The sequence below is a fragment of the Pongo pygmaeus genome, chromosome 18 (genome assembly GCF_028885625.2).
Source record: "Pongo pygmaeus isolate AG05252 chromosome 18, NHGRI_mPonPyg2-v2.0_pri, whole genome shotgun sequence".
Taxonomy (NCBI): domain Eukaryota; kingdom Metazoa; phylum Chordata; class Mammalia; order Primates; family Hominidae; genus Pongo; species Pongo pygmaeus.
This window is the reverse complement of record NC_072391.2, coordinates 70,585,319-70,610,461: the sequence shown is the minus strand read 5'-3', so window position 1 is coordinate 70,610,461 and position 25,143 is coordinate 70,585,319. Positions and strand designations below refer to the sequence as shown.

The following is a 25,143-nucleotide window of genomic DNA, read 5'->3' as shown; positions in this document are numbered from 1 at the left end:
GTATTACAGTTCATGTTTACAGCAGTGTAGAAAGAAAATGTAATTCATGTCTAAAATTGTACAGTATCTTTACATGCTACAAACCAATACACCCATTTATATACTTACTAATTTAAGCATTATAGAGGTAATTTGAATATTTTAAATGCCTTGTATTATACAGGAATCTTTGTTGAGTTGTTATATAGGTGTTTTAAAATGTTTTAGAAAAACTGGATAGAGTTTCTGGATGGGCTGGGAACCTGACTGTTTCTGAGAGTTACAAGAATGGAATATGGGTTGCACTATTTCAGAGGAACCATGTCTTTATGGGGTAGTGTGGTACAGGACAGGGACCAGGACTGTCAAAACCTAGAATTCAAATCTTGGATTAAGAAGCCCCACAAGACAACTCACCTAAATTCTCTAAGCTTTAGCCTTCTCATCTGTAAAATAAAGATAATAATTCCAGCCTACCTTACTGAATTATTGAGACACAAATAAGATTAATCTGCAAGTGTCTTTGTGTTTATATACAAATGCGTTCATATACTATAATGTGAACATAAAATTATTATGTAAATTTGATTTATGAAAGAGCTGATGTTGAATATCAGTGAGAAAAGATGGATTATTTAGTGTAAAGAGCTGAAACAGCTGGAAATCCACATGAGTTCTATGGCAGGCTGAATAATGGCCCCCAAAGATATTCACATGCCCATTCCTGAATCTGTAAATATTACCTTATAAGTCAAAAGATGTGATTAAGAGTTTTGAAATGGGGAGATTATCCTGGATTATCTTGATTATGGTAGCTTAAAAATCATCTTGAACTCTGGTAGTAGGAGTCCTTTCATTTTATTCTTCTTTTCCAAAGTTGTTTCAGCTATTCTAGGTTGTTTGCATTTCCATGTGAATTTTAGAATCAGCCTGTCAATTTCTACAAAAAAACCATCTTGGATTTTAATTTTGATTTCAATTAAATCTATAGATGAATTTGGGGGAGAAATGGCATTAAGATATCATTAAGATATTATTGAATAGCCATATTGAATTTACCAATCTATGAACAAGCTATAGTTTTCTATTTGTTTAGGTCTTTAATTTCTCTCATTAATCTTTCATAGTTTTCAGTATATGGGTCTTGTACACATTTTGTCAAATTTATCTCTAATTATTTTATATTTCTCAATGTTATTGTAAGTGATACCGCGTTTTAAAATTTCAATCCTCTATATAGATCTCATATCCCGCAACCTTGTACTAGTTACTACACTTACTTTGTAGTCTTTGTTTAAAATGAATATTCTCCAGCATCATCTCCACAGATTTTGATTCAATAAAACACAGATAAAACCCAAGAATCTACATTCTTAATGAGTAGTCAGGGGGATTCTGATACAGATTCTCTAAGGACATTACTTTGAGAAAGATATAAAAATTAATAACATTAACTTCTGATGGTATGTCCAAGTTAAGTGATGCAGTCCATTCTTCCACCCAAAATACAAAAAAAAAAAAAAAATAGAATTGATTAAAAACATGGCAAATATATATTTTTAATGCTTTTCCAGGTTCAAAATAAAGGAAAGAAAATAACAGGTTCTAGAAATCAAAAGGGAACTCAGCTAGCATAGTAAACTAGTGAGATGACCCAAAGAAGGCCCAGAGATGTGTAGAGTAGATACAGGCCTTATGGTTTAGTGGGTCCAGTAATACCCTTACAGAGAGGGGACACAGCCTTGTTCCTATCTGGGAATGGAGAATTAAACTAAGATTCTAGCATTAATCCAGGACCGTAGAAAGACTACCTCTTTTCACAAAGGCAACTAGAATAATTCTACTCATTGCTCTAGGGAAGCAGTGATGAAGCCTGTCTTCTACTAGAATTCTGAATAGGAGGAAGAGCCTCCTATGATAAATCAAAATCCCATGTACACATACGAGATCGAAATTTACACTATCTGATAGGTGCAAGAATCAGAAGCTGAGAAAATAAAAAATCACAGGACCCTTAGCAGAAGAAATAAAAATCTGCTCTGAGGGAATAGTTTCGTAATTCAGTACCCATGCTAAAATTGAGTTCATAATACAAACATTTCAAACCATCTGAAGAAATAATCTAGTAGGAGGAAAATCAGTGATTACTACAAACATGTGAGCTGGTATCCTAAGAGTTTGAGGTAATAAAAAAGTCTCATATAGCATTCTTAAAATCTTTGAAGAGATAAATGAAGAAATAGAAAACATAATGAAGGAATAAAATATGAAAATATTCAAACTATATATAACTTCTAAAAATAAAAAGGCAAGTCAATGAATTAAAAACTGAATAGATGAATACATGAAGAGTAGATATAGCTGAAGAAAGAATTAGTCAACTAGAAGAAAGATCTTAGAAAAATACCCAGAATACATCACAGTGAGACCAGGAATGTGCAGAGAAGTTTAAGAGACATGGTAATTCCACGGGAAACACATATATCTAAAAAAAAAAAAAAAATTCCAAAAGGAGAAATTTGAGATAAGAGGAAAACAACATTGGAGAGATGTTGAGTAACCAATATGTAGAATATTACTTACTTATTACCCTGAAAACTCAAAAGTGTTTTCAATGATTGGGGTGATTTTCTTTTTAATAAATCTAATTCAATCTCCATTCTTTAATTCAATTAAGATAAAAATCAGAAGCCCTAAATTGTCTTAAAAATTCAAAATTTTCCCTTTTATGACTCACAGAAAGCAAATGGACAATGAGGTTTCATCTTAACTGGGTCTCTGAAGGAAGTGGGAGCATCTGGAATCATTTCCACCATGCTGCTTTTCTGCATTTGACTCCGAAGCACCCATTAACAATGTTACCTAGCAATACATTTCACAGTTTAAATTAGAGAGTGTTACTTCTTTTTGAAGTTCCCATATGCTGATCCAAACCAAATATTTGTAGCTTCCCTTTGCATTTTTTTAAAAAGGTAATCTTCCTGATTAAGTTAGGTATTTCCATATTCCATTAGAAAGTCAAAATAGATGAAAGATCAGTTTCAAGAGCCAGATCAAACCATCAGCAAGTGTTTATAAATATCTAGTGTACAGATTTAACTACTTCTAAGAAAACAGAATGACTTAAAATGCAGAAAAATTGTTCAGTTTCAGATTAACGGAAAGGCTTTTCATGATGTTGTATTTGCCATAACATGCTTAGGGTGCTTCAGTGACTGCCAACTGTACTCAGCAGAAAGTCCAATGTCCTTAGGCTGGACTTAGGGCAGCCCTTTATGAATGGATCCTACCTACTACTCTAGCCTTCAGCTTCATTTTCCTTCCCTCCCTCTCTCTCTCTCTCAATCTCCATAGCAGTCACACACTAAGAACTTGCAATTCTTTGCCACTTCATGCTCTTGCTATGTATTTTCACAAAATGCTTCTTTATGTATTTTCACAAAGTATTTCCCTGAGTTACATGCCCAGCCTTTGTTTTTTACATGTTTAACAAATACTTCAAGGGTCACTTTCTCTGGAAAGCCTTCCTTGACATCCCAAGCCTGAGCTGTGTACCCTGTATCCGCTTCTATAATAATAATCCACTTCTACAGTAGCAGTGCACTATAACTGTTGGACTATGTGTCAGTTTCCTCTACTGAATTCTATGCTTTCTGAGGGCAGGAACTATGCTTTTGTACCTCTTTCTACTCACAGTGCCTAGATATCAAAAGCTTTCAAAAGAAAAGAGGATTGCATTGGAGACGTGGCTTAAATCTCATGCATCCTTGGAGGCCTCCCTTATGACCAGTAGCCTTCCCTGCTGTTTCCTGTCTCTGAACATATATTTACGTAATGGAACATTGTACAACAATAAAAATGAAATACAACTAAAGCAAAAGTAGCAACACAGATGAGACATGTAGGCTCATTTCAAATATGTACATTTCAAAACAGGCATTACTAAATTGTATTATTTAGAGATACATACATTGGGTAAAAACTATACATGAAAGCAATTGCAACAAAAGCAAAAATTGACAAATGATATCTAATTAAGACTTGGAACCAACCCAAATGTCCAACAATGATCGACTGGATTAAGAAAATGTGGCACATATACACCATGGAATACTATGCAGCCATAAAAAATGAATGAGTTCATGTCCTTTGTAGGGACATGGATGAAGCTGGAAACCATCATTCTCAGCAAACTATCGCAAGGACAAAAAAACCAAACACTGCATGTTCTCACTCATAGGTGGGAATTGAACAATGAGAACACTTGGACACAGGAAGGGGAACATCACACACCAGGGCCTGTTGTGGGGTGGGGGCATGGGGGAGGGATAGCATTAGGAGATATACCTAATGTTAAATGACGAGTTAAAGGGCGCAGCACACCAACATGGCACATGTATACATATGTAACAAACCTGCACGTTGTGCACATGTACCCTAGCACTTAAAGTGAGCAGACTAAAGAGGCAAAACCCACAGAATGGGAAAAAATATTTGCAAACTATGCATCTGACAAAGATTTAATATCCAGCATCTATAAGGAACTTAAACAAATTTATAAGAAAAAAAACAAACAATCCTATTAAAAAGTGGGCAAAAAAAAAATGAACAAATACTTTTCAAAAGAAGACATATATGTGGCCAACAAGCATATGAAAAAAAGCTCAATATCACTGATCATTAGAGAAATGCAAATCAAAACCACAATGAGATATCATCTCATATAGTCAGAATGGCTATTACTAAAAAGTTAAAAAATAACAGATGCTGGTGAGGTTGTAAAGAAAAGGGAATACTTGCACACTGTTGGTGGGAGTGTAAATTAGTTCAACCATTATGGAAAGTAGTGTGGTGATTCTTCAAAGAACTAAAAATAGAACTACCATTCGACCCAGCAATACCATTATTGGGTATATACCCAAAAGGATATAAATTGTTCTACCATGAAAACATGCACGTATATGTTCATTGCAGCACTAGTCACAATAGCAAAGACATGGAATCAACTTTAAAGCCCATCAATGGTACACTGGATAAAGAAAATGTGATACATATACACTACGAAATACTACGCAGCCATAAAAAAGAATGAGATCATGTCCTTTGCAGGAATGTGGATGAAGCTGGAGGCCATTATCCCTAGCAAACTAATGCAGAAATAGAAAAACAAAATACTGCATATTCTCACTTATAAGTGGGAGCTAAATGATGAGAACACATGGACACAAAGAGGGGAACAACAGACACTGGGGCCTAGTGGAGGGTGGAGGGTGAGAGGACGAAGAGGATCAGGAAAAATAACTATTGGGTACCAGGCTTAGAACCTGTGTGACAAAAATCTGTACAACAAAAACAAAACTGCACACGTACCCCTGAACCTAAAATAAAAGTTAATTTTTTTAAAAATCATAAGCAAAAAAACAAAAACAAAAAACAACAACAAAAAAAGCAAGGACATGATGGTCATTAAGAACAGAATGGTGGTGATTTCAGGGGAGGCTGCAGTGAGAGGAGTATGATTGGGAAGGAACACACTGAGGCTTCTAGGGGCTGAAAATATTCTATTATTGATCTTGGTGGCAATAACATAGTGTTTGCCTTATAATTATTTGTTATAATGTACCGGTATGTGTGTAAGTTTCCAATTGTTGCTACAAGAAACTGTCACAAACTTAGTGGCTTACTGCACAAATGTATTATCTGAAAGTTCTGGATGTCAAAAGTCCAAAGTGATCTGATCACTGTACAATATGCGTTTTGAAACATCACTATGTACCCCATGAACATGTATGGTTATTATTTGTCAATTAAAAAAAATTTTTAAAGATGAAAATACACAACTAGAAACAAAGTCCAATGTGGGTCTCACTGGGCTAAAATCAATGTATTCCCAGGGCTGCATTCCTTCCTGGAGACCCTGGGGTAGGGGGAATTCATTTTCTTGCATTTTCCAGTTTCTGGAGGCTCCCTGAATTCCTTACCTTGTCCATCTTTACTGCCTAGGAATGACTGGTTGAGACTTTCTCATATCACAGCCCTCTGACACTGAGACCAATCCTTCTGCCTACTTTTTGGGCATTTATGGACCCTTGTGATTATACTGAGCCACCAACATGACGCAGGATAGTCTCCCTATTTTAAAGTCAGCTCATTAGTAACTTTAATTCCATCTGCTGCCTTGATTCCTCTTTGCCATTTAATGTAACATGTCCCCAGATGCTGGGGGTCAGGACCTGGACATCTTTGGGAGGCCACTTCTGTGCTTACCACTAAATGTATTATGTAATTTCTGAATCTGCATTCTATTCAATAATGACACAAGGTTAAAAATTAAATTGCAGTATGTAAATGCAAAGGGTTCCTATGCAATCATGAAAAGAATGACATCTTTTATTTAGTATTATGTATAATCTCTGGGAAATATTTTAAAAGCAATGTTAAAACCATTATGTAAAGTATACTGTCGTTTACACAAAACGACATGAGGAGGAAAGAATTATTTATATGTATTTGCTTCTACATGCCACATATATCTTAAAGCAAAGGAAAACAAAACAAAACAAAACAAGGGAAGGAGATTTTTTATCTAACAAGTATTTCTTAGTGACCTAAGACCAAGAGGTTTTACCAGCTCATTGAAGATAATAGTAAGGAATCATCAGCAGCTCCCGAAAAGACACAGAGAATTGCATAGAATTTACAGGGAAAATAATATGGAATTACTATGTAAGCAAAGCTCTTCCCTGGCAGGCATATCTTTTAATAATCCACTAATAAAATAAAGAAGAGTGTCGTGCAGATGGAAAATTATACTATTCAGCTTACCCAGGATGTGAATTCTGTGGGAGAATTCAGAATTACAAACGAAACAATAGGGAAATCTCACTTGTTGTGTAATGGTTGGGAACCTCCTGGAGAGTAGCCAACCCCTTGGAATAAGGCCAAGCATGACGTCCACAGGGAGCTGCAGATGGGAGGAAGGTCCCACCACCTGTGGCATGGGGACCACTGGAGCATTTCCAGCCCACGTCTGACACTGCTGTGCTAACATTTCCTCTAGACCTATTAGGTTGTCCATTGTAGGTGATGCTCATCTGCAGGATGGAGACAGACCTACGTCAATCCAAAAACTCCTAGTCCATTCTGCATTCACTCTGGGGATGTCTGGAGAGTTCTACACTCACATGCAAGGGAGAGGTAAAATCAAACCAGGATTCACTCACTCAGTCATTTTTTTCCAGTTATTTGCTTATTTATTTAATCAACATTTATTGAGTAGCTTTATTTTCTTGGTGCTAGCAGCATAAGATATACAGGATGAGTCCTGTGTGTATGTGTATATATACATATATGTATTTCAAAAATATATATTAATATATCAATTTCTAAAACAGGCAAAACTATACTATTTTGCTTAGGGATGAATACGTAGGTGGTAAAATTATACATGAAAGCAAGGAAACGACTATCATAAAAGTCGAGGTGATGGTTATATTGAGGGAAAGTGAGGGAAACATCATCCGGAGAAGACAAACACCTGGGGGAGGTGCAGGGTAGTACAGGCTTGGGTCAGGGAGCCCATCCTTCTGCACATTCCTAGACTGCCTGAGCCTCTTTTACACAGAAAAAAGTGACTGCATAGATATGGACTGAAAACAGTAGGGTGTGGCAGAATAGGGGAATTATTGCACTTGAAGGATGCAAATGATGTGCATTCTTGCTGACGGTGCACTTATACTCTCCCCCCAGGTTTAAAACAAACACAGCAGCCATACTTTCCTGGGAAACCTAGATATAAAACAGCAGAGGTAAGCAGCACTAGCTACCATCAACATGAAAGCCATTTTCTCATTCTTATATACGAATGAATGACCATGGACCAGAAGGCATTGGAAGGAACCCCATGAATGCATGAAAGACAAACAGCTGACATTATGGGCAATTCAGAGAACATAAGATTTATTTTTTAAGAAATGAAAGTTCAAATGATTATCCCTAGATCAATGAGAAGAAGTTACATCCATAAAAGAACACTTAGTTATGAAACAGGAATAGAGAACAAAAGAGGTCTTGAAAATTAAAAATATTATTGCAGAAATGAAACATCACCAGGAAGTATTCAGAAAAAAACTGAGCTGAGTCTCTTGCAAAGCAATTGGCAAATGCTAAAGTTCAGTGCTTGACCTTGACTGCAAAAAAGAAAACTTTCCAAGTTTTTGAGTAACACCTGCTTGTACCTCTGCAAGAAAGTTCCAAAATGGAAGATGCCCCGAAACCACTGTGGCAAAACGCTTTCTTGAACCTGTTCAAGACAGGCAAGGAAAGTCTCAACTGCAAAGGGAAACAATTTGAGTCAAAGAGTAACTTGGGTTTGTTGTTGTTATCTGTATAAAAGGGAAAATTGCCATTTGAATAACTGAATAGCAGTAATGTACCAAGCGGACTATTTAAGTTCAGGGCAGTGGCTCTGCACATCAGTAATGACACCACAGGTGCTGGCCACAGGTCCACTGGTGGCTGCGGAGAGCTGCAGCTATGCAGCACGCTGCTGCCATCTTTCCTGATTCATGAACATCAGTATTTCTCTAGGCATAGCCTTGAATTATATTTAGTGTCATTTCTTAGTAGTGTTTGATGATTAAAATCTTGTTCTTTGACAACAAATGATCAGTCTTCCAGGTCTAACATTGGATTCACAGGTTTTCCAGACAAATAAAATGAAAAAAAAATGGAGGAAAGAATATCAAAGACACAATAAAATTTCTTAGAGCTGAAGTGATGTGAGTCATCAGATTCAAATGGCCCATAAAAGGCTGAGGAGGATGAATAAGAAAAACCCACTCCTGGAATGACCTCATCACATTTCAGACCCCAAATATGAAAAGAAGGCCCCAAAACATCCAGAGACAAAGAAGAGGCTGCCTATAAAGGAATGGACATTAGATGACCTCAGGCTTTGGAATTTTTACAATCAAGTAGTCACAAAGTCTCCAGTGTTCTGAGGAGAAATGATTTTGAACCTGGGATCCTATAGTCAGCTAAACTATCAAGTGAGTATGAAGGCAAAATAAGGTATTTTCGGGCATTCAAGGATCAAAGTTTCCACTTCCATATATTTACATAGACACATTATATACATCATTTCTAAGGAAGTTACTTGAGCAGACTGAGAATGAAAAGGTGAGACTGAACACATAGAAATATTTTTTTAAATTCCTGGATAACAACTGTTTATTCAGGAGGTAACTGATCTGAATTAAAATAAGAAGCTGATAGGCTCTGATCAGTGCCTTCAAAGAGAAGAGAATGAATTATAAAATTAGATAGCAGTGAAGAAATAAGGAATCAGAAACCACAGGGGGGAAATCAAAAGCTGTACAAAAGAGTCAGTTAAGAAGTAAACTAAAATGAGGCATAGTTGTGAGTAACTGATAAATTGGTAAAGAAAGAATATACTTGATATAGACCTTAGGGACATTCTTTGAGTGACTAGGAACCAGAGCACTGAACCAACAGGATAAAATGTAATCCCAGATCCTATTTGGCTCTTTGGTGTATAATATTTATGTAAGAAGAAGACTTAACAATGGTGATCAGTAATCATTATGTAAAAATGGAATAGCTCACAGAGGTTAGAGGGAGAAGGCTAGTGGACTGGTCGGGGGTAACCTAGTCATAGGCACCAAAATCCTTACACATCAAGAGATAATGTAAAGTTGATGGAACAAAAAATACAGGTTTAAGTGTATTATTTAAGGCTATAAATAAAGCTCATAAAATAAAATAAAATAATTGGGTTGTCGGGGCTGAGGCTGGGGGACAGGATTGTCTGCAAAGGAGCATAGGGAGCTTTATGGGGTGATCTCAGATACACATTTCTACATCTTGATTTTGGTGGTTATATGACTATTTAGGTTTGTCAAAATTCACAGAACCATGCTCCACACAACGATGCATTTCACTGCATGTAAATCCTAACTCAATAAACTTAGGAAGGGGAAAAACCTAGGAACCGATAAGTGAACTAAACCCTCATCTTTCACACTGAGGAGTCAAAAGAAAATGTACGAAGTTAATAAATCCACCAAAAGCAATATAAGCATAGAGCTGGCAAGGGAAACCACCATCACAAGAAACAGCTAAAAGAACTTCTTGGAAGTAGCAGTGGCGACACAGACTAATATTTAGCTTCATAATTTTACTATCTACATGTTTTACTTATTTATTGGCATTGGCATTTAAACCCAATTCTGAAACATTTTTAAAATGCAGAAAGGTTTCCAGAGTAGTACAAGAACTTCTATTAAATATCTATCCCATGCCCAATAATGTCCTTTATAGCAAAGGGCCCAATCCAGGATCACATTTTGCACCCAATTACCACGTCTCTCTAGTCTCCTTCAACCTGAAACAGTTCTTTGGGATTGCTTGACTTTCATGATCTTGTTTTGTTTGTTTGTTTGTTTGTTTTTGAGACAGTGTCTCACTCTGCCACTCAGGCTGGTGTGCCGTGGTGCGATCACAGCTCACTGCAGCCTCAGACTTCTGGGCTTAAGTGATCCTCCCACTTTGGCCTCCCGAGTAGCTAGGACTACAGGCATGTGCCACCACACTTGATTAAGTTTTTAATTTTTTGTAGAGACGGGGTCTCACTATGTTTCCCAGGACCATCTTGAATTCCTGGACTCAAGAAATCCTCTCACCTCAGCCTCCCAAAGTGCTGGGATTATAGCCGGGAATCACCATGCCCGGCCCTCATGACCTTGATATTTTTAAAGATTACAGGCTGGTCATTTTATTTTGTTCTTCAATTTGGGATTGCCTGATATCATAGAAGGGATGCTGTGTTCTCACTGCATCCTGGCATGTGGTCTGAGAGGTTGATCTGCTGTATTATTACTGAGATAAACCAAGATAGCATCTCCCAGGCTTCTTCACCGCAAAGTTAGTTTTCTCCCCTTTATAAAAGTATTTTGAGGAAAGATGTTTTGAGACTATTCCATGCCCTACTTTCACCCATTTTCTTAAGATCCATTGATGCTTTTTACCTGAATTGGTTATTGCAATGATGATTGCCAAATGGTACCTTAAATGGATTCAAAGATTCCTATTTATTCAATGGATTATAATAATCTATTAGTATCATTATTTTGATTCTTGACTCATTCCAAATGTGGTCAGTGGGAGTTTCTTTGCTGGCTTCTGTGTCATTTTGACATGTGCCAATCATTCTTTGAGCATTTCCTTACTGTCTAGCAAAGGAGATAATCCAGGCTCATCTTGTTCTTTCCCTATCTTGGTCCTGGAGTAAACCAGTTCCTTTCACTAAAGAGTGGCATTTAGAAACCAAGCTTTGGGTGATCGGTGTGCTCACTGCTATAGAGTCTCAAAGCTTCCAGGACTTCTCAATGGACCTAGCTACGACATGCATATACACACATTTACATGTATATTTATTTTCATATCTATCTATACATGTCAATACGAACTTAACAACTCTGAGTTCACACTGACAACCCTAATTCCATTCTAATTTCAAAGGGTTTGGCTTCACCCTGTTTTCCGTGTTTGTATCTCCTTCCTCCAAGAGTGAGAAATACTGGCTCCCATCATCCTCAATGTATTTACTTTTCTGCTTAATTCCTTGTACGTATCAAATCTCCTGATGTCATCATCAGGTTGCCATCCCACCTGTGCACCATCTTGGTTGCTCTGGCCTCCGCCAGGCTGCCTTTCCATCCCACTTGGAATTATTTTGGTAAAACTTAAAAAGAAAAAAATTAGTAACCAAATACTGTAAAAGGAACAAAAAAGGAGATTGTGGGAATTTGTCACAAGCAATATTTTTACTGCTCTAAGAGCCATGGTCCCTGATATGGTTAGGTTTTGTGTCCCCACTCAAATCTCATCTTGAATTATAATCCCCATAATCCCCATAACTCCCACGTGTCAAGGGAAAGACTATGTGGAGGCAACTGAATCATGGGGGCAGCTTCCCCCTTGTTGTTTTTGTGATAGTGAGTGAGTTCTCATGAGATCCGATGGTTTTATAAGGGGCTCTTTCCTCCTTTGCTCGGCACTTCTCCTCCTGCTGCCTTGTGAAGAAGGTGCCTTGCTTCCTCTTTGCCTTTCACCATGATTGTAAGTTTCCTGAGGTCTCCCCAGTCGTGCTGAACTGTGAGTCAATTAAACCTCTTTCCTTTATCAATTACCTAGTCTCGGGCAGTTATTATTAGCAGTATGAAAATGGACTAATACAGTTTCCATTTCCTCCACATGCCACCACAATTGTAAAGCACTTTAAAGTTTGATCTGTTCTAGGAAGAAGTGAGAGGGGCATAGCTTGGCTCCATAATTTCCCTAATCAATATAATCAATATCATGCACCACCCATGGCATGATCCTACATGCACATGTGCACACACACACACACACGCACACACACACACACACACACTCAGGCACCACACTTTATGCTCTGGGCGCCTGGTAACCTGAGTTTACCACTTGGAGGAGGTCACTACCTGAAATGTCACAGTAAATGGTCTGTTGATAGAGCTTGGCTTCTAGTGGGTTAAAGTACACGGTGATTTCAGCTGATGAGTTGGGCCAGACATCACCTTCCTGAAAAACATGAAAGAATCATTGAAAAACAATATGACAAAAGAAAGACACTGCTTTTAAGTGTTATTACATTATAACTCCATGAAATTTTTTTTCATAAAATTGTATATGTTTAAGGTATACAACATGTTTTGATATATATTTTCATAGTGAAATGATTACTGCAGTCAAGGAAATTAACACAACTATCTCCTCACGTAGTTAACTTGTGTGTGTGTGTGGTGAGAGCACCTGGTCTGTCTACTCTCTTAGCAAGTGCCCAACATATCATACATTATTATTAACTATAGTCACCATGCACTACATTAGGTCTCCAGAACTTATAACTACAAGTTTGTACCCTTTGACCAACATCTCCCCATTTCCACCCCCAACCCCACCCTCTGATGCCTGGTAACCACCAATCTCTTACCAAACTGTTTCTATGAGTTTGACCTTTTTTTTTTTTTTTTAAGATTTCACACACATATAAGTGAGATCACGTGGTATTTGTCTTTCTGTGTCTGGCTTATTTCACTTAGCACAATGTCCTCCAGATTCATCCATGTTGTCGCAAGTGGCAGGAACTCCTTGTTAGTAAGGGTGAATAATATTCCATTGTATGTAAACACTTCTTTTTTCATTCATCTGTTGCTGGACACTTAGGTTGCTTCCATAGCTTGGCCATTGTGAATAATGCTGCAATGAACATGCGGGTGCAGAGATCTCTTCGAGATCCTGATTTCATTTCCTTTGGGGATATACCCAGATGAGGGATTGTAGGATCACATGACAGTTCTATTTTTGATTTTTTGAGGAATCTCTATACTGTTTTCCATAATGTCCGTACCAATCTACATTCCCACCAATAGTGTACAAGGGTTCAATTCCAGGAAACTTAAAGGGAACATTTTTCTAATAAGTACAAGAAAGCATTCTTCCACCCAGCAGATAGTAAATGTATACTTCTTGATAACTTATGAGGTGGTACAAGTTGGAAACAAACTTCAGAGATAACTTCAGTGAATTTATGAACATATAATGAGTTACTAAAGGAAACTAGGGTGTATAAGACATTTTAAAATGAAACGTATGTTCAGTGACTATTCACTATTTGCCCAATGTGTTCCCAGTACCAAGGCTTCAGAGAAGCAGAAAGGTGTGGGCCGTGACTGCAGGGAACTCATACCTTAGTGGGATGATAAACATGTATATAAACATTTTACAGTATATGTGGTAAGTGCTGTGTCTATATAAATACAGCCCAGAGGGTCACAGAAGAAGAAGTACTTGACTTCCTTGGTGGAGGCACCACGTTCTTAACTTTCGAGGTGACAGCATAAGGAAACATTCTTACTCTATAAAAACATAGCAATGGCCCAAGGTAGAACAATAGCTCGGTCAAACCCTGCTTCTACTCCAATGTGGCATTTCCCCCCTTAATTGGAACTACCCGAAAGTCATAATCAGGAAACCAAATTTTAAAATGGTAATGCAAAATGCAATGTATCAGAATCTCCTTGTTAGGTATACTCTGATTAATTGTTTTAACAATTAATCTGCGGCCTCTTCATTAGCTTCTCAAGGCTATAAAAGGAGATGCTGATAGCACTTGCCTCAAAGGGGTTCCTAAGGTCTGACAAAGTCATGCAGGTCAAACACTTTGCCCCATGCTCAGTCAGAACTCAGTAAATAACTGACTACTATGATCGATGTTATTTTTGTGCTACTTAGAAGGACTAAGATGAAAGTACTGAAAAGGGGAAAAGACGTGTGTGTTTTTTTGTATGATTTTTGTAAATAGGGCCAAATGAGCATAAACGATCAACACATCCAGAAATCTATAAACAGTCCCGCCAGCTAAATAGAAAACTAAGGAAAGACAACTTGATAAATAATTAGGCTCCAGCTCCAGACAGTCCCTGGTGCATTCTCTATTTGCAGTCTGGCTAGAAAGAACATACTTCTGGAATAAAGAATTTCGAAAAGAACAAAACGGTTTCAAAATGCAGATATCAAACGAGGGAGAAAATAAAAATCTAGAGCCAATTTGGGTTTATTTATTAACACAATCAGTCTGATCAGTATACTCTGCAGGCAGTGTCTTTCCTGACTTCAGAATGAGGGAGGCACAAGGGCTTAAGGGGGAGCAGAGAGGGCTGTAAATATTATGCAGGTATGATACCTCGGGCCATTGCTCTGTTTTTATAGAGTAAGAATGTTTCCTTATGCTGTCACCTCAAAAGTTAGAAACGTGGTGCCTCCACCAAGGGAGTCAAGTACTTCTTCCTCTGTGACCCTCTGGGCTGTATTTATATAGACACAGCACTTACCACATATACTGTAAAATGTTTATATACATGTTTATCATCCCACTAAGGTATGAGTTCTCTGCAGTCACAGCCCACACCTTTCTGCTTCTCTGAAGCCCTGGTACTGGGAACACATTGGGTAGACAGTGAATAGTCACTCAATATACATTTTAAAATGTCGTATACATCCTAGTTTCCTTTAGATCTCACGTCCCCAGATCAGCCTGTGAGAATGAAGGCTCCATGAGGGTAGCTGCCGTTCTACCCCCACTCAAACCAGAGTAAGCCATCCCTGGTTTGGGTAGGGGCAGAACAGCAACTACCCTCAGGGAGGCTTCATTCTTCATGGCTCTTAGTAGGTGCTCAATAAATATTTGTTGAATCTGCAATATCTACTCAGTTTGCACGTTGTGTAGTCAGTAGCAGACACCTATTCATCTCTGCAACCTACTTCTACCATTTTCTCTTCATCCAGAACCTCAAAAGTCACACAACTGTAGAGCCAAAAGAGACCTATGAGAGCATATGGGGAACAGAGAAGTCCTGAGCACTTTGATTTATTTCGGCATTTCACTGTGGCACCTTTCCAAATCTTGAAATAAGTATCTGTTTTCTTCTGATAAATGATAAATACCTGGCCCCTTTTGATTGGTGGGGGTTTTAGTCATATGGAGTGTTAGAAATACTCATGGCTAGACTTGACTGGCGAGGCCAGGCAGATGAGGCAGCTCAGCCAATCAGTGGTGTATCAGTAAGTATCTCATCTCAGGACTACTGAAATCCTGGGCTTCTTACTCCCCATGACACAAACATATTCCTTTGGTGGGTTAATACTCTGCTCTGTTTGGGTAAACAGAATGGACACCGCTAACCTGCTCCTACACAAATGGAATGACCAAAGGGCCAGGGGCTATCTTAGATCCTGAGAGAACCCAGGCTAGAGAAGTCTCACCAGAATTATAGGAAGTGGCCCCCACTGGAAATCACATAAGCTCAGTACATGTGGGCAAGTCAAGGGTCTTATGGTTTGAAGTGGACCGGGAATGCTTTCAAAAGTATGATCCCAGCAATCCAGGGTCCATGTGCAGAAGAAGGTAACACATTTCATTTTCTCTCAGAACACTCTGGGACTGCCATCATCAAAGAGGTCTGATTAGCAGAACTGGAGAGATGGGAGTGAGTGGTGATAGACACACTCCAGAGAGGTGACCAGAATCTCTCCAGAGGAGGAAGCGTTGACATTCGGAAGCCATCAGTGAGAGATCTTCTGATGTGGAGGCTCCTGGGAGATGGAGAAGCCTTTCTGCTTGGTGAGAAGACCAGCGCAAAGAAATCTGCATCTACAGGGTTCAGACTGAGCAAATGGAGCTGTGGGCTCAGTGCTTACTTATTGTGGGCTGCAGCTGTCTTATTCTGCCTGCGACATCCACTTGTAACTTGCAGCCTTCACTGAGCCCGAGAGATACAGGAAGGACAAACCCTATTTATTCTAAACTCCTCTCCTGGGCTTGGAGCAGGTACCATGTATTAAGAGGGTTGTGTGTATCTGAAAGCAGTGTGCTCGTTTGGTTTCCTGTCACAGAGGGATGCTTTCAATGTTATTTCATTTGAAGGAGTTAGGAACATGCAGGATATTTCTACTTTTCAGTTGGGATTTAAGTAAAAGAGAAAGAACTTCTATTTCCTCATAGCAAAAACTCAATATAGACTTTTCTACCAAATGGGAGAGCAAACCTCAGAAATAGGTAATAAGCCTCAACTTTAGACCCCACTTCCAGTTTCACGTCTTTGAAAGACTTCATATGACTTCTTTAACACTTCTGAAATTAAATTCCATGTCATTTATGTCTCTGAAAAAAAAAACCTTTCTTTATTACTCAGTTCTAACATTTCTGAAAATCAGAACATCCAGAAATTTCCTTCCTGGCTCTGACATCAATATCCCTTCTTCCCAGTTCTACAAAACCTGCCTCATCGCACGGATCCACGTCCCCCATTCTGCGAGCCTACTACATGTGACCCCTCTCCCATGACTGCCCATTCTCCTGCTCCAAATGAGAGGTTGAGTACATAGGATTGAACCCGTAAGTGACTATGACCTTCTTTGTTGAAAAGAATTGTCAAAATGGCCTTCAGTTTTATTGTAATTATCTTCCTTCTTGGTCTTAATGTTTTCCTTCAGATCCGCAATGAGTAAAGTAATTGCATTTTACTTATTAATAAAGTGAACTGCTAGAAAAAAATCAACTTTAAATTTTCAAGCCTAAAGCTAATTCCCATATTGTGATTTTTGCCCAAATTATTAAATATCTCTGGACATGGAACTTCATGCTTCCTTCTGGAACAAGAATAAACAACCAAGTGACTTGATGGCCACAGTTCTGAGACTTTCTGAAAGCTGTCAATGAACAAACAGCCACTGGTTTGTGATAGATGATAAATATGATCATGAGAAAGGTGTCATTTAAAAGTGTTCACCTTTTAAAAATTATACCAGCAATACTTAAAGGGGATCTTTAAAAAAAATTCCCTTGAAAATCCTTAAACAAACATGTTTTTCAAAGATTGCCTTCCCTCCCGTCTATTACCCCTCTACCTCCTTTCCTTCATTTCTCCCTTCCTTCCTTCCTCCTTCCTTCCTTCCTTGAAAGATTATTTCTTACAAATCTTGCCCCCCTCCCCCAAAAAAAAAACCAAAATGCAAGAACAGAGACTTATATACATATTTAATTTACCTGGTTTATCTAAAAAGTAGTTTACAATATGACTACATTTATCAAATAAAATGGTTATGTTCTAGTTCCCAACTTACATTTAGAAGAATGATCCACATGTTTGCCCACTCAAATGCTATGCTTTCCAATCATACTCTCTAATCTGACAAGACAAATGTATTTAACTACAAATCATAATATACGTAACCACCCACTGAGAGCTCATGTTCCGCACTGTGTTAAGTGCTTATACACATTAACTAGTTCAATCATTACCACCTTGTGAAGCAGTATTATTACTTTAAAGATGAGAAAATCAAGGCAAAAAGAAGTATCTTACCCAAAGCCAGACCAATAGTAAGTGGCAGAGCTGATTCTATAATAATTTTTTCCCTGACTTCTCTAAACCCACTGCAGTTATAAAAAGAGCCAGGCCTCACCTTCTTCACAATATCATAAAAAAGGCCAGAAGAAGTTGAAAAATACTACAACTCAAGCAGGCTTCATGAGACCTGGTGTTCCTGTCTGGTAAACATAGCACGGCACCCTGCATGCTTGTATCCTTCCAGTTACTTCTGGAAGGCGACTCATGGGAGGTTCCTTTGGATGACAAAGTCAACATTAGTACGTTGCAGCTCTTGAGAAATGCATGATGGATCTGTATCAAGCTATCCTGGTGTGGTGAAGGTCAGGGTCCAGTCAGCTCACAGCAGCGGGGGTGAATAATGATGTCAAGAGTAACTATAATAGGTGATGAATTCTACCATGTTTCACCCAAATAGAAATGTTCTTGACCACATAAACAAATATTTTCAGCTATCTTATAGTTTTACTTAAAATATTAGAAAAATATCAACATAAAGAATTTCTCTTGGGAGATGAAAACATGCTCTAAAAGCCACATTTCTATCAAAGAATAAAAAAAAAAAGAACCACAGATTATAGAAGCTATAATCCATTTCATTACCCACAATTGCTCGTCTAGATCCTTCCAGATCAGTAAGAGAAATCATGGCTCTCTATAACGTCACCCAGGGCAAACAGCAGTTGTCTCAAAGAGGAACAGAAAAATAGACGGAAGCTAAAAAACTGAAGCCAAACTATCTTAGTTATCACTGACAGAAAAGTTCGAATTGACACATGACATGCAAAGAGATTTTTCTGCTTCATTATTTTCCTGGGACAAGAAACTATGAATCAAGTTAAGTTATGATTCTCAAAGTAATGACCATAACAGTTCCTAAGAGAGGGCTCTAAGATTTCACCTTCTGTCAGAGGAACCTTCACAAAAGGAGTATTGTATCTCGATCTCACCTCCAACCCAAATACAGTGAAAAGTGCACAGAGGTTCTACAGAGCGGAGGTAGCTGTGTGTGATGTTCACGCCTTTCTCCGGAGAGAAAAGAACTGTGTCTTGTCTAGCAGGTAAGGTTGTTAAGTTATTTAATGAGCCCCAAGGACCATGCTGTTTCTAAGGCTTCCCCAGGCCTCCTGCCACCTATACTGGTTCTCCAAGACAACAGCGAATGTACCAAACAATTGGAAAAAGTGTCGCTGAGCACAAGGATCCGAAAGGATGATCCTGATAAACAAAGGCTGAGGAGTGGGAAAATCACACTGATGGAGAAGCTGTGACTTGTCAAGGACAGTTTGCTCTCAGCAGATTCCTGTCCTTCTTTCTCCTTTCTGGTTTCCATTTCCAAAGAGTCAGTTTCCACATGTTTGCAATGTGACTCAAGGCTATCATGGTAGGAGAAGTGGAAGGAGTGTGTAGTGAAAAGCTGGGTCTTTCTTCTTTGCTAGCCATCTGGGCTTCCACCCAACCTGGTTCTGCTGAGCTCACATGCTATGCCCGCTTGGGAAAAATAAAGTAAACTAAATTTGAGCTGTGCTCTCAAGTCTGAATTGCTGGAACAGCACGTTTTCTGCAGGCTTAGATGATGACAAAGCATGGTTTACTATTACTTATATGGTAATAAAGAAATTATCAAGTTTCTCTCTCTTTTTAAGGCTTAGTTAAATTAAGCATAAGCTTCCCTAGGGATACCAGATGAAGTTTTCTTGGATCGAGGAGACACTTGCTAACAGAAGCAGAAATGTTCCCCTGCTCGCTGATGTCCATCAATCAGCTAGGAGCAGTTTAGGTAAATACCTTTAAATTCTCAGACCTTTCTTTTTGGGAAAATATCAAGGGTTCAGTATTCAGAAAATTGCTGCATCTTCAAAGCATGACCTGAGCCAGCAGCATCAGGGTTCAGATACAAGGCCAGCACATTTGTGCTGCCATTCCTCAGAGGACTCCTCGATGCCCAGGGAAAGCAAAAGCTTAATTCTCTCTTTCCGCCCTTTGATACTCTTGGCTTCTCAATTCTCAGGACTGTTTTTATCTTTGAATCTCTCTCTCTCAGGGTACTCAAGAGACCCAAGCAGAGAAAATAACAGAATGAGACTGTCAACATTCTGTAAAGCCAGAGTCCATCCAATACAAATAGGATATTATATTTCTGAAAGTAGCCAATTCCACTTGATTTTCTGGAAGGCACAAAACATGCATAATAGAACTTCAGTTTTGTAGTTCTTTTCCAAAGGGGAAAAAACCCATATGGAAGCAGGTGGCTTGAGAATGATCAGTATTCTACAGAACCCAGTACCTTCCCTAGGTAAGGAATAAATGGAAAAATTTAGGCTAATGAAAAACTTTATATAAACAATGATAACACACCCCATGCTTTAATGACTAGAAAAACAATTCTTCGGATGCTTCAACAATATAAATAAACTATAAAGTAAAGATTTTTAAAAATTCCTCCCAGCCCTCTGTACTGGACTGTCTTCTGCCTGTGGTCACTCTGTGATATGGTTTGGCTGTGTCCCCACCCAAATCTCAACTTGAATTGTGCTCCCATAATTACCACATGTTGTGGGAGGGACCTGGTGGGAGATAATTGAATCATAGGGGTGGTTTCCCCCATACTGTTCTCATGGTAGTGAATAAGTCTCATGAGATCTGATGGTTTTATAATGGGAAACCCCTTTCACTTGGTTCTCATTCTTTCTTGTCTGCCACCATGTAAGACATGCCTTTCGCTTTCTGCCATGATTATGAGGCCTCCCCAGCCACATGGAACTGTGAGTCCATTAAACCTCTTTCCTTTATAAATTACCCAGTCTCAGATGTGTCTTTATCACCAGCGTGAGAACAGATTAATATTCTCTGGGTCATTACTCCCTTTCTCCACCAATGAACACCTCTGGGGTCTCTCAAAAGACAAACTCCCACCTCTGAGACCTGGAGCAGCTACAAGCCTCCGTCTGTTCAATCACAAGGAAGAGAGGGAAGCATGCAGGCCTGGTACTGTGCAGTGACATCAATGCCCAGAATGCCCAAGACTAACTCCTCAAGGCTTGAGCAATGGACCCTACAGCCTTGCTAAATGATGAGCATAATGAGAAGGTGACGGAAGGGATGCAACCTGCGGCCACATGGTTGGCAGGTAGTAAGACAGAGGAAGGACTTGCAGTTCTAGAGTTTTGAGTCTGTCATTCTTATAGCATCGAGTCAAACTGCTTTTCACATGATACTATTCAAAAGATTTTATTTAAATTCAAACCAATCATCACCTCTTGGCAACTTAGGGACAGGGTCTAATCTCTTGATCTTGAATCTCCTTGCTTTAAATTGAAAGAGCCTCTGAAACAGGAACAATGCTTCCATAAAATACTTGACATGCAGGGAACACAACCAGGACTAAACTAACCTTTTGTTTTCCCTGATGCATTTGAAGATGTGAGATAGATACATATATGTCTGAGAAAATAAGTCTGTTTCTTATTTCTTTCCAGACCTTGAGGTAACAGTTTGTTTTTAAGTTTATCTCATTTGAACACAATGTCTTTCCTCAGTGGTCAGAAGCTGAAGAGTCCATCAGGAAGCAAGGTGGTCTCTAAGCCTCTTCATCACCCTTTTCTTTTCTTTTTATTTTTTGAGCAGAGTATCAATTAGAGATTGATTATTAGATTAGCAGGAAACACTGCTTGGTTCCAATCTCCTCTGCTTCTACTGTGAACTCAACTCATATCAACAAGCTAATTAAAAGGAATCACACCCTAAGAAATAACCAATCACCGATGCATAGGTCCACTGTCAGAAATTAAGTAGTAGCCACTTGGCACAACTGACCTGAGAGTGAGCAAGATTCAGAAGAGACCTTCAGAAGCAAATGGTGCTGAACGATGCACGGTAGGTGTAGACAAATATATAAGCCATGACAGGCTGTCAGCTGGCCGGCGTGCCTCCTGATGCCTTCTCTGTGAAGTCACAGCCTCTCCTCTCTCTGCAGAGCCTCTACATGTGAGGGCCTGGTGGCCCTCTTCAACCCTCTGCAATTTCCTTTTTGCTCTGCTCTTAGAGTTTTCATCTGCTTTTCATGGCTTCAGTGAAGATCTCCACAGCACACTCACAAATCTTGCTTCCAGTCCTGAATCCCCTCCCGCAAATTTTAGTCCTGCATTTGCCAAATTTTTTGGATATCTATAGTCATCTCAAATTCAACACGTTCAGAGCCAAACTCCTCATCATTTGTTGATTTACATTTGTTCATTCATTCGTTCGTTTATTAGCACTAGCCACAAATGGGGATAAGGACCTCCCCGACCTCAAGAAGCTCAGAGTCTGATCCTAAATTGGAGAGTCAGAATTTGTAGATCAAAAAGGATCAACATGACTTAACTGCAATACCCTGTTTGTGTACAAGGCAACTGAAGCCAAGGAAGATCAAATGGCTTGTTTAAGCTTATACTGCTATTGGCAAAGCTAGCAGTTAAACTCAGGACTCCTGACTTGCTCATTTCTATCAAAGACATCATAATTCTCCCAATATCTTCAGCACAGCTTTGGAGAAACACAAACGAAATTCCTCACAATGTCTCACCTCACCATCAACAGCCAGTTGATCAAAAAGCACTTTAGTGTCTTTCTTTTGAACATCTCGGATTTCTGCCATTTCCTTCCTTTCTGACCACCCTGGGCTGTTACAGGTCAGCAGCACCCTCATGCATCACCCGACCTTGCCTGCAGAGATGGTCAGTCTCTCTGACCCTTCCTGCACTGGGCATTTCCACTATCTGACCTGCACCACCCATCTCACCCTCTGTCTGTGTCCACGTTCCACAAAACATGGACCCCAGTGGATGTTCTGTGGAGGGGGAGTCTGTGGTCATAGGGAAATGCTGCTTGCACTCCATTGCTTGGAGAGTCACCTTCTCTTGAACCAGTATTTCTTAAGCTTATTTGACCACAGAACTCCCTCTTTGCAAGGAACGCACATGACCACCCCCTAGATCTAGTGTTTCTGCAAAAGCATGGTGGGAGATGGCAGCCTGCAGTCTAAAGCACAGTGGGTTGGTCAGGTAGCTCCTTCCCTAATGGTCTGTTTTTGTAATTTTCCCAATTGGAAACATTCTCCAACATTGCTTGAAGTCAAGTGTTCATGTAGGGAAAGAAGGTTGGAGATGTGTGTCGAGGCTGAAACTTCTGTCATGTCAGAGGACTATCCAGGGCTCAAGTGAGCAAAGGGATCTCCACATACAATGGGTTAGATCAAGATGAGGACCAAAAATGTAAATAGATCAAGCCCAGAGACATGGAAAGGTCAGGAAGGAATCATTGGTGCACGCAGCCAGGTGGCTGAGCTGGGCTGAGGCAGGGAAGAGCAGTCAGTCGTGGTAATCTTAGATGTACTGGTAAGGTCCACATGGTCCAAGACTCTTCCCAGCTGCACTGGAGATGGAGGCTGATGACTGCTCCTCCTGAGGATGGGTGGCCCTGGGACCACAACATGGCAGTCAGGAGGGGGCTGGGGGTAGGCCACCAGTGAGTCCTGCCCATTTCTATTTCAGAAGCAGGAAGAACGGAATTACCTCGGATATGTTTCTTTGTTTTTGTAATTTTCCCAATTGGAAACATTCTCTGTCTCCTTTTCCACTTAATTAAATCTTACCCTTCCTCCAATCATCAGTTCAGATAATCCTTTCCCAACTCACTCATCTGAGACTACTGTAGCATTTATTTACCTGAATCAGAAAACCAAAATTTCCACAGTAAAAAGCACCTTGGCTTGCATTTGTGCCAAGAAGTCTGTGAGATGGTAGAATTGTCCCATTAAATACCTTTAAAAGTAATGTATAAGGTAAGATTATAGTACTTTCACAAATGACAACTGTATTTATAGAAAACTTTCAGGAACTATAGTTTTTAAGTAAGGAGATTTAACATAAATAAAGAATTCATTATAACTGATATTGAGTTCTGCTGTTTTGACCAGAATAACTTTGGGAAAACTAGGAAAGTTTCATGCCTTCATTTTCACTTTGCAAAAATTGTCAACCAGCTAATGAATACTATTATGAGAAGAAAGACTAAATAGTACAGGAGGAAAACAAAATCGTGATAGATTCCATAAAGACCATTTATATTGGAAGTGAATATTTCTGCCTATTTCTGGCATCACCTCCCCCCCGACAATACAAATAAAATTAGTCTCATTTGCTTAAAAATTATCATTTTGGTACCATTTCTGTGTATTACTAAAATGTTTTTCTTCCTAAGGATTAAAAAAGGCCTCGTGACAAGAATGCTTAATTCAGTTCCTACTTGGAATTCAAAAACTATCATATTAGATGCCATATTTTAACATACATACATCTTCTTCATTGAACTGTAGGTTATGGAAGGAAACATGAGGAGAAGCTCATTGGAGGTAATTCCAGTGTTCCTACTTCTGAAATAGAAATGGGCAGGACTTACCTATGGCTTATCCCTGGCCTCCTCCTGACCACCATGTTGTAGTCCCAGGGCTGCCCAGGGGGAGCAGTCATCAGCCTGGATGTCCAGTGCAGCTGGGAACAGTCTTGGACCGCATGAACCTTACCAGTATGTTTAAGATTACCACAACTGATGGCTCTTCCCTGCCTCAGCCCAGCTCAGCCACCTGCTTGCATGCACCAATCAATAATTCCTTCTTGACCTTTTCCATATCTCTGGGCTTGACCTATTTTCACTTTTGGTCCTCATCTTGATCTAACCCATTATATTTGGAGATCCCTTTGCTCACTTGAGCCCTAGATAGTCCTCTGACATGACAGAAGTCTCAGCCTTGGCACACATCTCCAAACTTCTTTCCCTACGTGAACCCTTGACTTCAAGAAACTAGTCTACTCATGGAGCCTTGGGTGAACCATGCCATGCACATCGACAATTTCATTCTCCAAAAGGCCTGTCCTGTGAGACTCAGGCCCAGGTTCTTCTCTCAAGAAGCCTTCTCCAACATCTTTGCCTGTGAAAATCACCTCAGCCTCTGAACCAGAATACCTTACTGTCTTCTCCAGTGACTCACATAGCCGGCCCCAGAAAACAGTGTCCCAGAGGGTGTCTCCAAGGGAAAAGCTCTCTCTTGGAGATTAACAACACACATTGGCATATTAAAGGCTTTCCAAAGTCTTATAATCAAGAAACCTTTCAAACAATATTGAGCCTC

The 25,143-nt window shown here is 39.3% G+C and overlaps 1 protein-coding gene across 1 annotated transcript in view; it reads right to left on the bottom strand.

Moving 5' to 3' along the window:
• HYDIN (HYDIN axonemal central pair apparatus protein) overlaps positions 1-25,143 on the bottom strand; it is a 488,520-nt gene that overhangs the window by 292,297 nt on the left and 171,080 nt on the right. The window contains exon 14 of the mRNA XM_063654515.1: positions 12,504-12,603. Coding sequence (XP_063510585.1) covers positions 12,504-12,603 — 100 coding nt within the window. The remainder of the gene's footprint in view (positions 1-12,503; positions 12,604-25,143) is intronic.